Raw genomic sequence first — 14,390 nt, 5'->3', positions numbered from 1 at the left:
TGCCTTGTCTTTATCCCATCCTCAAGTCTGTGAACGGCTCTATTGATGCCCTACCTTGTCAGTGCCTGGGGCAGAGCTAGGGTTATGAAATCATTTGCAAATGGGTAAGAGCATGATACCCCCTCCCTGAGCCCAAGGGATGGGTGGTGGGATCCAGGGGTGAGTCAATGGGGTGGGAACTCAAACTCTCTACACGTTCACCTCCTGGGGGATATAAAGGACAAGGGCTGGGGCCACGCCTCAGAGCACCCCAAACCAGTCATCATGAAGGTCCCTGTCCTTTCTGTCATCGTTTTGCTCTCTCTCCTGGCTCTCCAATCTGCTCAGGGGGCTGCCCTAGGAGACTCTCAGGTAGGCACATGGTTATTGCTTCTTATCCCCTCTTTTTTTGGGGGGGGGGGAGTTGGCATCTGTGGACTCCTACTTCATTTCTTATAATGGTAATTCAGAGGCTGAATTAGGAGGGCTTAGGGATTGGGTAGGTCAGGGGAACAGAATATCTGGCTTTCGGTTGGGGAGGGAGGACTGGATGTCTGTTTCCTGGGAAAAAATAAACAGAGGCTGATTGAATGCCTGCTCCAAACACCCATATATTACCACTTTCATCCCTGGGGCCCTTCATTTTAAAGTGTAGATGACACAGTGCCTAGGATTTGAGACAATCCTCAGTCCTCCATGGATGAAGGGTGTGTGTGTGTGTGTGTGTGTGTGTGTGTGTGTGTGTGTGTGTGTGTGTGTGTGTGTGTGTGTGTGTCTATACACATATACTACTCCCATATATGAATGTATAAATGTGTGTTTCTAGTAACCACAGTTGTTTAATGTTACCTTTGTCACAGAGAAAGAAGGGGTAATGGGGCTCTATCTTGTCTCTTAAGGGCAGAAGTTTCTAGATCATGGGGGAAATCTAAAGTGTATGATGCATGATGGGAAGGGGAGCACTGAAGCTCAAGGCAGACAGGACAGGGTGCATTGAGGTGGGAGGAAAAACAACTGTGAAGGAGTAGAGAAAGATGAGGAATAGGGCCATAGATTTAGCACTGGAAGGGCTTGACCCAACCTCCTCATTTGTCATAGGATGAGAGAGTTTGAGTGATTTTTCCATGGTTACATACTCAACATCTGGCATGGTATTTGAACTCAGATCTTTCTGACTTCAAGCCCACTGTACCATCTTGTGGAAGACAGAAACATGACAGTCCCAGTTGAGAAACCAGGCATCCTGACTCTGGGCTCTGAAGATTATCTGTTGAATAACATGAATTAGCTGTTCACGCGTTGATTTCTGTTTTCTCTTTATTCAGTGTTTATGTTCTCTATAGACAATGCCTATCAATGACGGGACCGGACACCTGAAAACTCAGGCCCTCCAATCTCCTTTTGTCTCACTGGTGCTACTCACCACCCCCTCATCTTCCCCTCCCTCCTCCAGGCCCAGTCATTAGGACAGAGAAGATAAACTGAGGCTTAGGAGAGATGGCTAAAAAGGACAAAACTAAAACATTAGTCAGGTCTTTCCTAAATTGTAGAGAGAGAATAGGGTGGCAGAGATAATCATGATAATTTGGCTTTTTTTCTTCCCTTCTCTACTTCCTAGGGAGGGATTACTGTGCCTAATTATGCAGAAAGATCTGAGGTATGCAACTCTATTTCTTCTCCCTATTTCTTGCTCTTGCCCTTCCTATGACTTTGAACCTCCCTTCGACGTTCTTAATACCTCTATTTCTTTACCTAGAATGGGGACACCCAGTTTCTGAATGTGGAAAGGTGGCGGTCTGTAAGTAGGAGTTTTTGTCTCCCTGTTAAGCAAAATTCAATTAACAAGCTCCTTTCCCGGGCTCAAAACTTGAATAATTTTGTTGTGGGTTCCCGACACTTTGGTGAATGATCCCAGCTTCCTTCACTCAGCTTGTCCTTTGGTGTAGGTGCTGGGGTAGGGGATAGCCCACTTCCCTCCCCTCATGCTTCACCTGTTCCCTCTACTCCTTCTTCATGCAGGCCTTCCAGTCTAAGGAGTTTCTAAACTGGCATGCCCTCTTTGAGGTAAGTGCTTTGTCTCCTTGTCTCCTCTCAAGGTGGGGATAGAAGATGCTGGCTTTCAGAGATTCTCCCATGTTCTGGAATAGGCAATAGGGAAGATGCCTTTTTTATATATATCCAACAACCTGTCCTGGTAGATCCTGCCCAAGAAATTTTCCTACAAAGGTACTGCCAGATATAGGGGTGAGGGGAGGGGAGGAAAGGGAGGGAGCCATAGGAAGAAGCACAAGCATTGTATTTATTCAAAGAATCACAGAATTCTTGAGATAAGAGAGACCTTAGGGATGAGAAAAGTCAAGTTCATTAATGAAATGATTGCTGAAGCCCTTGGCCATCCAAGTTCAGAAGACCTCAGGTTTAAAGTTGAAAATGGCCTCTGAGGTCATCCAGTAGCGTCTAAGTTAGAGGATCTGAAGCCCAGGGAAGTCACGTACCTTACTTAGGGGTCCACAAATAGTGAGCATGGGAGGCAGCATTTGAACCCAGGCCCTCTGTGGCCAGAGCTGCTTGTCACTCCTCGGGGCCACCTTGCTTCAGTTGGTCTCCTCTGTTCTTTCCCCTACACCATGAATTCAATATTAACTAGAATGATAATTTATATAAAGCATTTAGTAAATCCTAAAGCAGGATATGAATGTCAACGGTTATGGAGCACCTGCGTCTCTTAGCCATGCTCACTCTTCCTGCCTCACTGCTCCCACAATTTGTTCAGACTCTTGGACCATAACCCTTATTCTCTCCTTCCAGGCTATTAAAGAAAAACTCCCCTTCCTGAACTGGGATGCCCTCCCCAAGGTAAGAAGGTGGAGGGCACTGGGAGGGCCCAAAAGGTTTGGAAGGGGTGAGAAGGAAGGGAGGCAGATGGGAGAGATGCAGGGGAAGGCTCAGGAGTGATTGCCTCTTGTTATCATACATGGGAAAATGGGAATTTGGCTAATGAAGCCCAGAGAAGGGTGGGACCTTGGACTCCAGGGTTTGAAATTCTTGTCTGATTTCACCAAGCCCCTGTCTGGGCCTAAGTTTCCTCCTAGAGGCCTCCAGTTCCCTGGGACAGCTGGGCCCCCATTTGTTCATCTTTCCTTCTCTCTCTATATATAGTTGAAGGGAATGAGAAGTATAATTCCTGATGCACAGTGACACCCCACATCAACACCTCCATCAGGAAGCTCTGATTTCCAACACCTAAACTACCCTGGAGGACTTGGGGGACTGATTTGGGATCTGCTTCATGCCAAAGACATCTCCCCCTCCCCTTGTAGTTCTAATAAAGATGATTCTACCCGTGAAATCCTCCTGTGCCTCTCAGTCTTTTTATTACTTAATGCTAAGGGGGTTAGGGAGAGCCAGTGAGCAGAGGGGCAGGAATCTGGAGTCCTGAGGGTCACTGAAGAGGAAGAAGACTGGGGACTGGATGGAAAGTGGGTAATGCTGGCAAGTGCAGGTCAATATGGCACCTTTCTGACATCATTCTAGAAGACAGTACAACCCTCCCCTGCAAAGGTGGCCTGCAGGGAACCTGGAGTCCAGACAAAGCCCAGCACACATCTCCTCACCCCCTGGACATTCATCCAACAAACACATACTGAGTCCCTACTAAACAGTCTGGAATGGGTTGGAAGCAGCAAGTGAGAGGCAAGGACACGGAAGGGGAGGAGGCTGTGGAAAAGTGCTCATTGTTTAAAATGGATTTTATTGCTACTTTCTTTTTGCATTGCCTCTGTACCTTTCTTCCTCCCTGCTCCTAGAGAACCATACTCTATAATGAGAAGGGAGGGAGAGAAAGAGAGGAGAGAGAAAAAGAAAGGAGAAACAAGAGAAAGGAGAGAGGAGAGAGAAGAGAAAGAAAGAGGGAGGGGAGAGGAGAGAAATTAAGGGACAAAAAATGTGCTGCAAAACTAATCCACAAATTTTTAAAAGCTTATGTCATATACAACGTACCATACCTCTGGACCTCTGCCTCTACAAAGGAATGAGAGGTGAATTCTCATGTAGATACATTTAGAACCAAGCCCAGTCCTTATCAGTACAACGCAGCCACAATGATTTCCATCACAGAGTTACAAATAGAAGTTCAGTGAAATCACATTCGTCATAAGAAAGGTTATAGACACTACAGAGAGAGTTTTGTTTGAGTGATTCACACATAAGGGAAAATGGAGAAGGAAAGAGAACAATTTTAAACAGAGAATGATTTTAAAAACTCATTCTGAATTGAATAACCACTATCTATTACACTCTAGATTAGATGTCATTTAATGGCTATTTATATTAAGTGTCTAGTCATGGGGGGTGAATGGAATGGAATCTACTAGTAAATATTTAACAACTGGCTCTGGGTGGAGGGGATGTACCCATGACACATTTGGGAGTTAAATCTGCATTCTTAATATTTTCTTCATCATTTCCTTAAGTCTAGAGAAACAACAAAACTGTAAAGTAAGCCCTAATTTGCAGTGTTTGCAATTTCCAAGGGGTAAATGTTCACACTGAAAATTTAACAATTGGCTGTCTCTCAAACCATGAAGCTGGTGGCTTTAGCACAATCCTGAAAACAGAATACATAAAACAATACAGGGTCTTTTCTCTTACATAAAATAATGAAATTACATAATTGTTATAGTTGGAAGAAACTTAGGAGTGATCTAGTCCAACTCCTTCACTGTACATAGAGCTGACTTTATACCAGGTAATCTGATTCTGGTCAGGGAAGCTTCCAGAGAGCAGACAAGTTTCTGATCTGGAAACTGGCAGGACAGAAGTTGGTGTAGAAGTTTGAGGAAAGCAGTCTGGATCAAAGCAACATATAGCTATTGAACTTATACTCTAAGTGCAAGGACCATAGAGACTGTCAAGAAGTATAAGATATGAACTTTTACAAATAGTCCAGAAAAGAAGGAAAGGGAAAAGAGAAAGGGGAATATATACCCAACTGAATGTAGAATTCCAAAGAATAGCAAGGAGAAAGAAAAAAAGTTTTCTTAAGTGAACAATGCAAAGAAATAGAAGAAAATAATAGAGCGGAAAAAATAAGAGATCTCTCCGAGAAAATTGAGATGCCAAGGGAACATTTCATACAAAAATGGAGAAGATAAAAGATTAAAATGGCAGGGACTTAACACATAATGAGAAGGTAGGACTCACTGAAAAAGACCCTGATGTTGGGAAAGACTGAAGGCAAAAGGAAGAGGGGATAGGAGAGAATGAGGTGGATAGAGAGTGTCATGGAAGCAACAAACATTAACCTGGAAAGCCTTGAAGAGATAGTGGAAGACAGAAAGGTCCGTGGGGTCAGAAAGAGTCAGACAAAACTAAACAATTGAACAACCAAAACAGTAAGATGTGGCCCTTGTTTTCTGCAAGGTTGTTTCAGTCAGCCCGTAAAAAGTTGCCTCTAACTCAGTTAGAGAGAACGTCTTCACATTTTGTAAAAGGTTAACTAATGGGGTAGACTTATCTTTGCACTTTATTTGAGCCCATTAATACCCTGTCACTTGGTTACCAACCTCTTACTTTCTGTGATTATAAATAAGACTGAAAGGAATCACACCCCCCAAGAAAAGAGTGTGATCAAGTTAAGGAAGGGGATCCCACAGTCAGACGATGAGATGATAGATGAGTTAAGAGTCAGTTCCTTAAGATGAGGTTTGAAAATTTAAAACTTATGAAAGTGAATGTTGAAAACTAAAAATAAATTAATAAACTGGAAAAAAAAAAGAATGAAGTTTGAGAATTGCCTTAGCCTTCTGAGAAGGCCACAGCCAACAACAAACTGTGTGAGAACTTTCCTGTGGACTGTGACCACATAATTGTTCCCTTTTTGCTATGACCGCAACCGAAAGCTACGAGTTTTTGTCCTTTTCATGTTTGTGCTCTTTCTTGAGCTTTTTTATTTTATGATGACTATAAATGTAAGTCAGAAATTGATTTAACCAGAGATCTCCATGGCCAGCAGGGGAAACTGTGTCAGCCAGAGGGTCTCCTTGCAATTGCTCATATAGCACAGACTGTAGAATAGGCAGGCTTTGTCCCTAGATGGGGACTGGCTACTTCTCGCCTCAGGGATCTAGGCACAATCTGCAGGGACTGGGGCTATCTTTCTAATGTTATTATTGCTCATGAGCCCCCAGTAGGGTTTCTTTCCCTCCCACTGTTCCACTTGGTTTAGATTCCACCATCATCACACTCCACCTCGCCCCTCACCTTCCTCCGTCCCTGGCATGTTCATCATCAAGAAACTCATTCTCTTGAGGGTTGCTTCAGGTTAGTTCATAACACATCATCGTGGCCCTCAATTGTCTCTGATTGGAGGACCTGAAGGTGGAGCAAAACATACCTCCCAAGAAGACTCAGAAGCTCAGTCTGAAGCTTCATTTCCCTCTAGCTGCTCTCCTTGGTTTGGACTTCACCACCACCATCCCCACACGGGTTCCCCTCTACCTCCTGCCACACTTTTTAGCTTCTTTATGCAGGTTGTCTTCCCCCATTAGATCGTAGGCTCTTTCAGGGCCAGGATGGTCTCTGTTCTTATCATCTGTATTCCCAGGGCTTAGCATAGTGCCTGCACCTATTAGGCACTTGGCACTTAATGAATGCTTTTTGTATTGTATTGTAATGGTGTTCCTCCTCAATTATCAGCACATGTCAACTAGCCAGACTTAATGAGCTTTCAGAAAACAGTATTTACCAAGGTAGTATAGCAAGAAGAGTTGGTATAAAACTTACCCCCCCAAAAGTCTAGGGCACATCCTGCAAGGACATACAAAGTCTAGGGGAAAATGACTTCAGGTTTAGAGAGATGGCGCTGCAAAGGGGTGAACGTACAGCTCTTGGTGGTGGGAAGTCTTGTTCTCCTCTCTGTGGGGTCCTCATCAGGTTCTCCTGCGTTGTGGTGTAGCTTTCAGAGGGCTCCTAAGTCCTGAAGACACCTCTCTCCATTGGGTCTTCTCTATCCTTAGTTTCCTAGGCAGCTGCAGCCCTTTGCTACCATCACAGACAGGAAATTCTAAATCTTCCATCCCGCTGAGGTGACTTAGTCAGGGTCACACTGGTGGTGAAGGTAGCATCCTGGATTCAACCCGAGGTTCTCTGATGCCAGATCTAAGGTTCTTTCTCCTACATTCCAGTGTCTCTTGAGGCAACTAGGCGGTACAGTAGATAGAACACCAGACCTGGAGTTTGGAAGATCTGAGTTCAAATTTAGCCTCAGATACTTACTAGCTGTGTGATCCTGGGCAAGTCATTTAACCTCTATCTGCCTCAGTTTCTTCCACTATAAAATAAAGATAACAATAGTACCTAACTCCCAGAGTTGTTGTGAGGCTCAAATGGTATATGTGTAAGGTGTTTAACATAAAGTCTGGCATATAGTAAGTGCTATGTAAATGCTTATTGTCTTCCCCTTAGACTGAAGTAAAAAAGTCAAGGATAATAATCATGATTTCAGGATAAGCAAAAATAGACCTATTTTTTAAAAAAAGTGAAACTACATTTTGCTAAAAAGTACCATATACCATGATCTAATAGCAATACTCAAAATGTTATTTTTGCCAAATGGCTTAGCATTTACATTCTTTAAGGAAAATTTAAATGTGTTACAGGAAGAAACATATAGTAAAATCATAAGAGTTGGGGGGGTCACCTCAATTTACCATTCTCAGACCTAGATAAATTGAACCAAAAAATACACAAGAAAGAAGTTAAGGACCTAAATAGACTTTCAGAAAAGTCAGTTATAACAGACTTTTGGAGAATACTAAATGGGAAATGGATGGAGAATACCTATTAAAAATAGTATACTAAAACTAAAACTAACCATGCCCTAGGGCATGAAAAAACCTCACAAACAAATTCAGAAAAGCAGAAATATAAAATGCATCTTTCCCTGGCCATAATGCAATAAAAATTACTTTCAATAAAAGGTCTTTGAAGCAAAACTTAAAAATTAATTGGAAACTAAATAACAATGCAAAAGAATTGGTTGGTCAAAGAACAAATCATAGAAAAAATAAATAATTTCACTAAAGATAATGATAACAATGAGACATGTACCAAGATTTATGGGATGCAGCCAAAGCAGTAATTAGGAGAAATTTTCTATCTCTAAACTCTTTCCTCAATAAAAGAAAAAACAAATCAAAGAACTGAGTATGCAACTAGAAAGATTAGAAAGTCAACACATTAAAAACTCTTAAATAACCACTAAAATAGAAAACCTGAAAATTAAAGGACAGATCAATGAAATTGAAAGTTGAAAACCCCTCACTGAATTAAAAATAAAACTAAAGACATGTGTGCATGGGGAGGGGGGTTGTGTGTGGGTGTAGGTGTGTGCGTGAGTGGGTGTGTGTGTGGGGGTGCAGATAGTGATAGTAGTTGTTGTTGTTCAATCATGTGTGACTCTTCATGATCCCATTTGTTTTTTTTTCTTGCCAAAGATACTGAAGTGGTTTGCCATTTCCTTCTCTAAAACATTTTGTGACGAGGAACTGAGGCAAACAGGGCTAAGTAACTTGCCCAAGGTCACACAGCAAATAAGTCTGAGACCAGATTTGAACTCACAAAAATGACTGTTTCTGACTCCAGGCCCAGCTCTATCCATGGTATCACTTAGTTGATGTGTGTATATATATGTATATGTATCAATACATACACACATATATGTGTGCATACACATATGTACATATACACACACAGGTCATTAGCTAATTTGATTTTAAAAAGAAAGAAGAAAACCAAATTACTAGCATAAAAATTAGAAAGCTCAATTCGTAACCAATGAAGAAAACATAAAAGCAATTATTAGAAACTATTTTGCTCAACTATATGCAAATAAAACTAAAAATCTAAATGAAATAGATGAATATTTACAAAAATATAAATTGCCCAAATCACTAGAATACTTAAATAACCCTTTTTTAAAGAAAGAAGAGGAAAAAGCCATAAATTAGCTTCTCAAGAAAAACTCCAGGACCAGACAGATTTGCAAGAGAATTCTACCAAACATTTAAGGAACAATTAATTCCAATACTATATAAACTCTCTGAAAAAAAAATCAGGCAAAGAAGGTATTTCACCAAATTCCTTCTATGACACAAATATTGTTTTGATAGCTAATTTCCCTAATGAGTATTCATACAAAAATATTAAATAATATATTAGCAAAGAGACTATAGCTATATATCAAAAAAAATCTTACAGTATGACCAGGCTGGATTTAAAGCAAGAATGCAGAGCTGATTCAATATTAGGAAAACTATAAATATAATTGACTATGTTCATAACAAAAATAACAAAAGTCATATGTTTATTTCAACATATGCAGAAAAAGCTTTTGAAAAAATATACCTGTTCCTGTTGAAAACACTAGAAAACAAAGGAATAAATGGAGCTTTACTTAAATTGATAAGTAATATCTACCAAATAGCAAGAGTAATCATTATCTGTAACACAAATAAACTAGACACCTTCCCAATATGATCAGAGTGGAGCAAGAATGGCCATGATCACCATTACTATTCAATATTGTACAAGAAATGCTAACTAAAGCAATAAGATTAGAAACAGAAATTGAAGGAATAACCATGGGCAAGGAGTAGACAAAACTATCCCTTTTTGCAGATAAGATACTTTACTTAGAGAACCCTAGAGAGTCAACTAAAGAACCAATCAAAATAATTAACAACTTTAGCAAAGTTGTAGGTTATAAAATAAACTCACACAAGACATCAGCGTTTACGTATATTACCAATGAAATCCAGCAGGAAGAGATGGAAATATACATATTTAAAATAACTATAGAAGGTATAAAATATTTGGGAATCTACCTACCAAGACACATATAGAAATATATTACAAAACACTATTCATATAAATAAAGGCAGATCTAAATAATTCAAGAAATATTCATTGCTTATGGGTAGCTAAGATAATATAATAAAAATGAAAATACTATCGAAATCAATTTATTTGTTCAGTGCCACACCAAACTACCAAACGATTAGAAAAAAATTAATAAAAATTCATCTAGAAGAACAAAAGATAAAGAATATTAAGGGAATCAATGAAAAAAAAAATGGGAGTGAAGAGGGCCTAGTAGGACCACATCTCAAACTATATTACAAAACTATAATCATCCAAACAATTTGGTACTGGATAAGAAATAGAACATAATAAATAGCAGTGGAACAGATTAAGCACAAAATATACTGAAACAAATAATCATAGATGTCACCTACTGGGGCAAGAAATCACTAGTCAAGGGAGCCAAGATGGTGGAGTCACATGGATTTGCTAGTGCTCTACCCCCAAGCCCAGACAAATACCTGTAAAAATGACTCTAAACAAATTCTGGAGCTGCAGAACCCACAGAATGATGGAGTGAAGCAAATCTCCAGCCCAAGACAGCCTGGAAGTCTCCAGGAAATGTCTATCATGTGGCGCTGGGAGCAGAGCACTGTCTAGCGTGGGCCATGCCAGCACAGATGGGACCTGAGCAGGCCTTGGTGGGACTGAATCTCAGGCACCTGTGGCAGTTTCCAGACTTCACGACCCCAAAATGCCGAGAAAAAATTGGAAAGTTAGTGGAAAGAACCTGTGGGACCTGTGTGAGAAAGTAGAGTGGTCTGACCCTAAACCTAGGGTGGCAGAGGGGGTGGAGAAGCCTGCTTCAGCAGCAGCAGGGGCAGGGGCAGAAGCAATGGCAGTGACTGTTTCTGGAGTTGTAGGCCCACAGATTGTGGGGGGATCAAGAAGTTAACAGTACACCCCCTCAACCCCACTGGAAGCAGAGAACTACCTTAACATGGCCCTCAAAAGTCAAGTAAATAGCTGAGAAAATGAGCAAAAACCAGAAAAAGAATCAGACTATAGAATCTTACTGTGGTGACAAGGAAGACCGAAGCATGCAAACAGAAGAAAAGAAAGTCAAAGTTCCTCTAGTCAAAACCTCCAAGAAAAATATGAATTGGTCTCAGACCATGGAAGAGCTCAAAAAGGATTTTGAAAATCAATAAGAAGTAAACACATTTTCACATTAGTCATGTTGCATAGAAGAATTAAAATGAATGGGAGAAAGCATGAGAAAAAACAAAACAAAACAAAGCATAACACAAGAGGAAATAGTCTGCTTCATTCTGAGTTCCAGTTCCATAGTACTTTTTCTGGATGTAGATGGCATTTTGCATCGAGTCCTTTGGAAATGTTTTAGGTCCTTGTGTTGCTGTGAAGGGCTTAGTCTACCAGAAACAGTCCTCAGACACTGTGGCTGTCACGGTGTATTTGTTCTCCTGGTTCTACTCCTTTCACTCAGCATTAGTTCATATAAGTCCTTCCAGGCCTCTCTGAAGCCTTCCTGCTCATCATTTCTTATAGCACAATAGTATTCCATTACATTCATATACCACAACTTGTTCAGCCATTCACCAATTGATGGGCATTCCCTTGATTTCCAGTTCTTGGCCACCACAAAGAGAGCTGCTATAAATATTTTTGTACATGTGGGACCTTTTCCCATTTTTATGATCTCTTTGGGATACAGTCCTAGAAGGGATATTGCTGGGTCAAAGGGTATGCACATTTTTATAGCCCTTTGGCCATAGTTCAAAATTGTTCTCCAGAATGGTTGAATCAGCTCACAGCTTCACCAACAATGGATTAGTGTTCCAACTCTCTCACAACTTCTCCAACATTTATCATCTTCCTGTTTTGTCATGTTAGCCAATCTAATAGGTGGGATATGGTACCTCAGAGTTGTCTTGATTTGCACTTTTCTAATCAATAGTGATTTAGAGCATTTTTTTCATATGACTATAGACAGCTTTAATTTCTTCCTCTGAAAAATGCCTGTTTACATCCTTTGATCATTTATCAATTGGGGAATGACTTGTATTCTTATAAATTTGACTCAGTTCTCTATACATTTTATAAATGAGGCCTTTATCACAGACATTAGTTGCAAAATTTCTTTCCCAGTTTTCTGCTTTCCTTCTAACCTTGTTTGCATTGGGTTGGTTTGTGCAAAAACTTTTCAGTTTAATGTAATCAAAATTATCCATTTTGCACTTCAGAATGTTCTCTATCTCTTGTTTGGTCATAAACTTCTCCATTCTCCATAAATCTGACAAGTACATTATTCCTTGCTCCCCTAATTTGTTTATAGTATCAGCCTTTACACCTAGATCATGTATCCATTTGGACTTTATTCTTGTGTACAGTGTTAGGCATTGGTCTATGCTCAGTTTCTACCACACTGTTATCCAGTTTTCCCAGCAGTTTTTGTCAAACAGTGAGTTCTTATCCCAGAAATGGGGTCCTTGGGTTTATCAAATGGTACACTGCTATATTCATTGACTGCTGAGTCTTAGGTACCTAACCTATTCCACTGATCTACCCCTTGATTTCTTAGCCAGTACCAAGTATTTTGATGACTGCTGCTTTATAATACAATTTGAGACATGGTAGGACTAGGCCACCTTCCCTAGCATTTCTTTTCATTAATTCTCTTGATATTCTGGACCTTTTGTTCTTCCAGAAGAATTTTGATATTATTTTTTCAAGTTCTAGAATAGACATCATCTTTCAAGAAATTATCAAGGAAAACTGCCCTGATATTGTAGAACCAGAGGGCAAAATAGATATTGAAAGAATCCACTTATCTCTTCCTGAAAGAGATCCCAAAAGGAAAACTCCTAGGAATATTGTAGGCAAATTCCAGAGCTCCCAGGTCAAGAAGAAAATATTGCAAGCAGCCAGAAAGAAACAATTTGAGTATTGTGGAAATACAATCAGGATAACACAAGATCTAACAGCTTCTACATTAAGGAATTGAAGGGTTTGGAATATGATATTCCAGAAGTTAAAGGAGCTAGGATTAAAACCAAAAATCACCTACCCAGCAAAACTGAGTATAATATTTCAGGGAAAAAAAATGTCATTCAATGAAATAGAGGACTTTCAAGCATTCTTGAAGAAAAAAACCAGAGCTGAATAGAAAGATTTGACTTTCAAACACCAGAATCAAGAGAAGCATGAAAAGATAAACAGGAAAGAGAAATCATAAGGAACTTACTAAAGTTGAACTGTTTACATTCCTACATGGAAAGATTATATTTGTAACTCTTGAGACTTTTCTCAGTATTAGGGTAGCTGGAGGGATTATATACATAAAGACAGAGGGCACAGGGTGAGTTGAATAGGTAGAGATGTTATCTAAAAAATAAAATTAAGGGGTGAGAGAGGAATACATTGGGGGAGAAAGAGAGAAATAGAATGGGGCAAATGATCTCATAAAAGAGGCAAGAAATAGCTTTTTCAATGGAGAAGAGTGGAGAGGTGAAAGGGAAAGAGTGAACCTTATTCTCATCACATTTGACTTAAGGAGGGAATAATATGCACACTCAATTTGGTATGGAAATCTAACTTACACTACAGGGAAGTAGGGGCAAAGGGGATAAGTGGGGCTGGGGGGATAACGGAAAGAAGGGCAAATGGGAGGAAGAGGTAATTAGAAGTAAACACTTTTGAGGAGGGATAGGGTCAAAAGAGAGACTACAATAAATGGGGGGGCAGGATAGGATGGAGGGAAATATAATTAATCTTTCACAATATGGCTGTTAGGGAAGTGTTTTGCATAACTATACAAGTATAACCTATATTGAATTGCTTGCTTTCTCAGTGGAGATGGGTGGGGAGGGAGGAAGGGAGAATAGTTGGAACTCAAAGTTTTAAAAATGAATGTTAAAAATTGTTTTTACATGCAACTGGGAAATAAGATATACAGGCAATGGGATATAGAAATCTATCTTGCCCTACAAGAAAATAGAGGGGATGGGGATAAAAGAAGGGAGGGCAGATTGGAGGAAGTGGTAATCAGAATGAATGCAGTCTTGGGGTGGGTGGAGGGGAGAGATGGGGAGAAAATTTGGAACTCAAAATCTTGTGGAAGTGTCTGTTTAAAACTAAAAATAAATTAATTTTAAAAAAAGAAATCACCATTCAACAAAAACTGGAAAGTACTCGGGCAGAAATTAGGTTTAGAACATCATCTTAAACCTCTACCAAGATAAGCAGAAAATGATTACATCACTTAGACATAGAGTGACATTATCCAAGAGCCAAGATGGTGGAGTAAGGCAGGAAAGTCTCCCAAATTCACCTCCAAACAACTATAAAATAGTGCCTCAAAATGAATTCTGAAAAAGTAGAACCAACAAGAAGATAGGGTCATTGCAGCCCAAGACAACTCAGAAGGTTTTCAGGAAAAGTCTGTCTCACTTGTGTGTGTTTTCATCCTTCGTTGCCAAAGAAAACCATGCCATCCGAGAAATAATGACATGACTTGCACTTCACTTTGT

General features: G+C 40.0%; 1 protein-coding gene across 2 annotated transcripts; it reads left to right on the top strand.

Annotated features, from left to right (window-relative positions):
- Window positions 1-226: 226 nt before the first annotated feature.
- Window positions 227-3,328, top strand: KRTDAP (keratinocyte differentiation associated protein). Of its 2 annotated transcripts, XM_072616380.1 has the most exons (6): window positions 231-351; window positions 1,598-1,636; window positions 1,736-1,777; window positions 1,999-2,043; window positions 2,788-2,835; window positions 3,139-3,328. In XM_072616380.1, the coding sequence occupies exons 1-6, from the start codon at window positions 265-267 to the stop codon at window positions 3,175-3,177; spliced, it is 300 nt and encodes a 99-aa protein (XP_072472481.1). In that variant the 5' UTR covers window positions 231-264; the 3' UTR covers window positions 3,178-3,328. The 2 variants fall into 2 exon arrangements, with proteins under 2 accessions (XP_072472482.1, XP_072472481.1); XM_072616381.1 differs by lacking the exon at window positions 1,736-1,777 and having other exon boundaries at window positions 227-351.
- Window positions 3,329-14,390: the final 11,062 nt, after the last annotated feature.

Source organism: Notamacropus eugenii, chromosome 5 (genome assembly GCF_028372415.1).
Source record: "Notamacropus eugenii isolate mMacEug1 chromosome 5, mMacEug1.pri_v2, whole genome shotgun sequence".
NCBI classification, from domain to species: domain Eukaryota; kingdom Metazoa; phylum Chordata; class Mammalia; order Diprotodontia; family Macropodidae; genus Notamacropus; species Notamacropus eugenii.
Note: the sequence above shows the minus strand (reverse complement) of the source record. Positions and strands in the feature narration are given on the sequence as shown.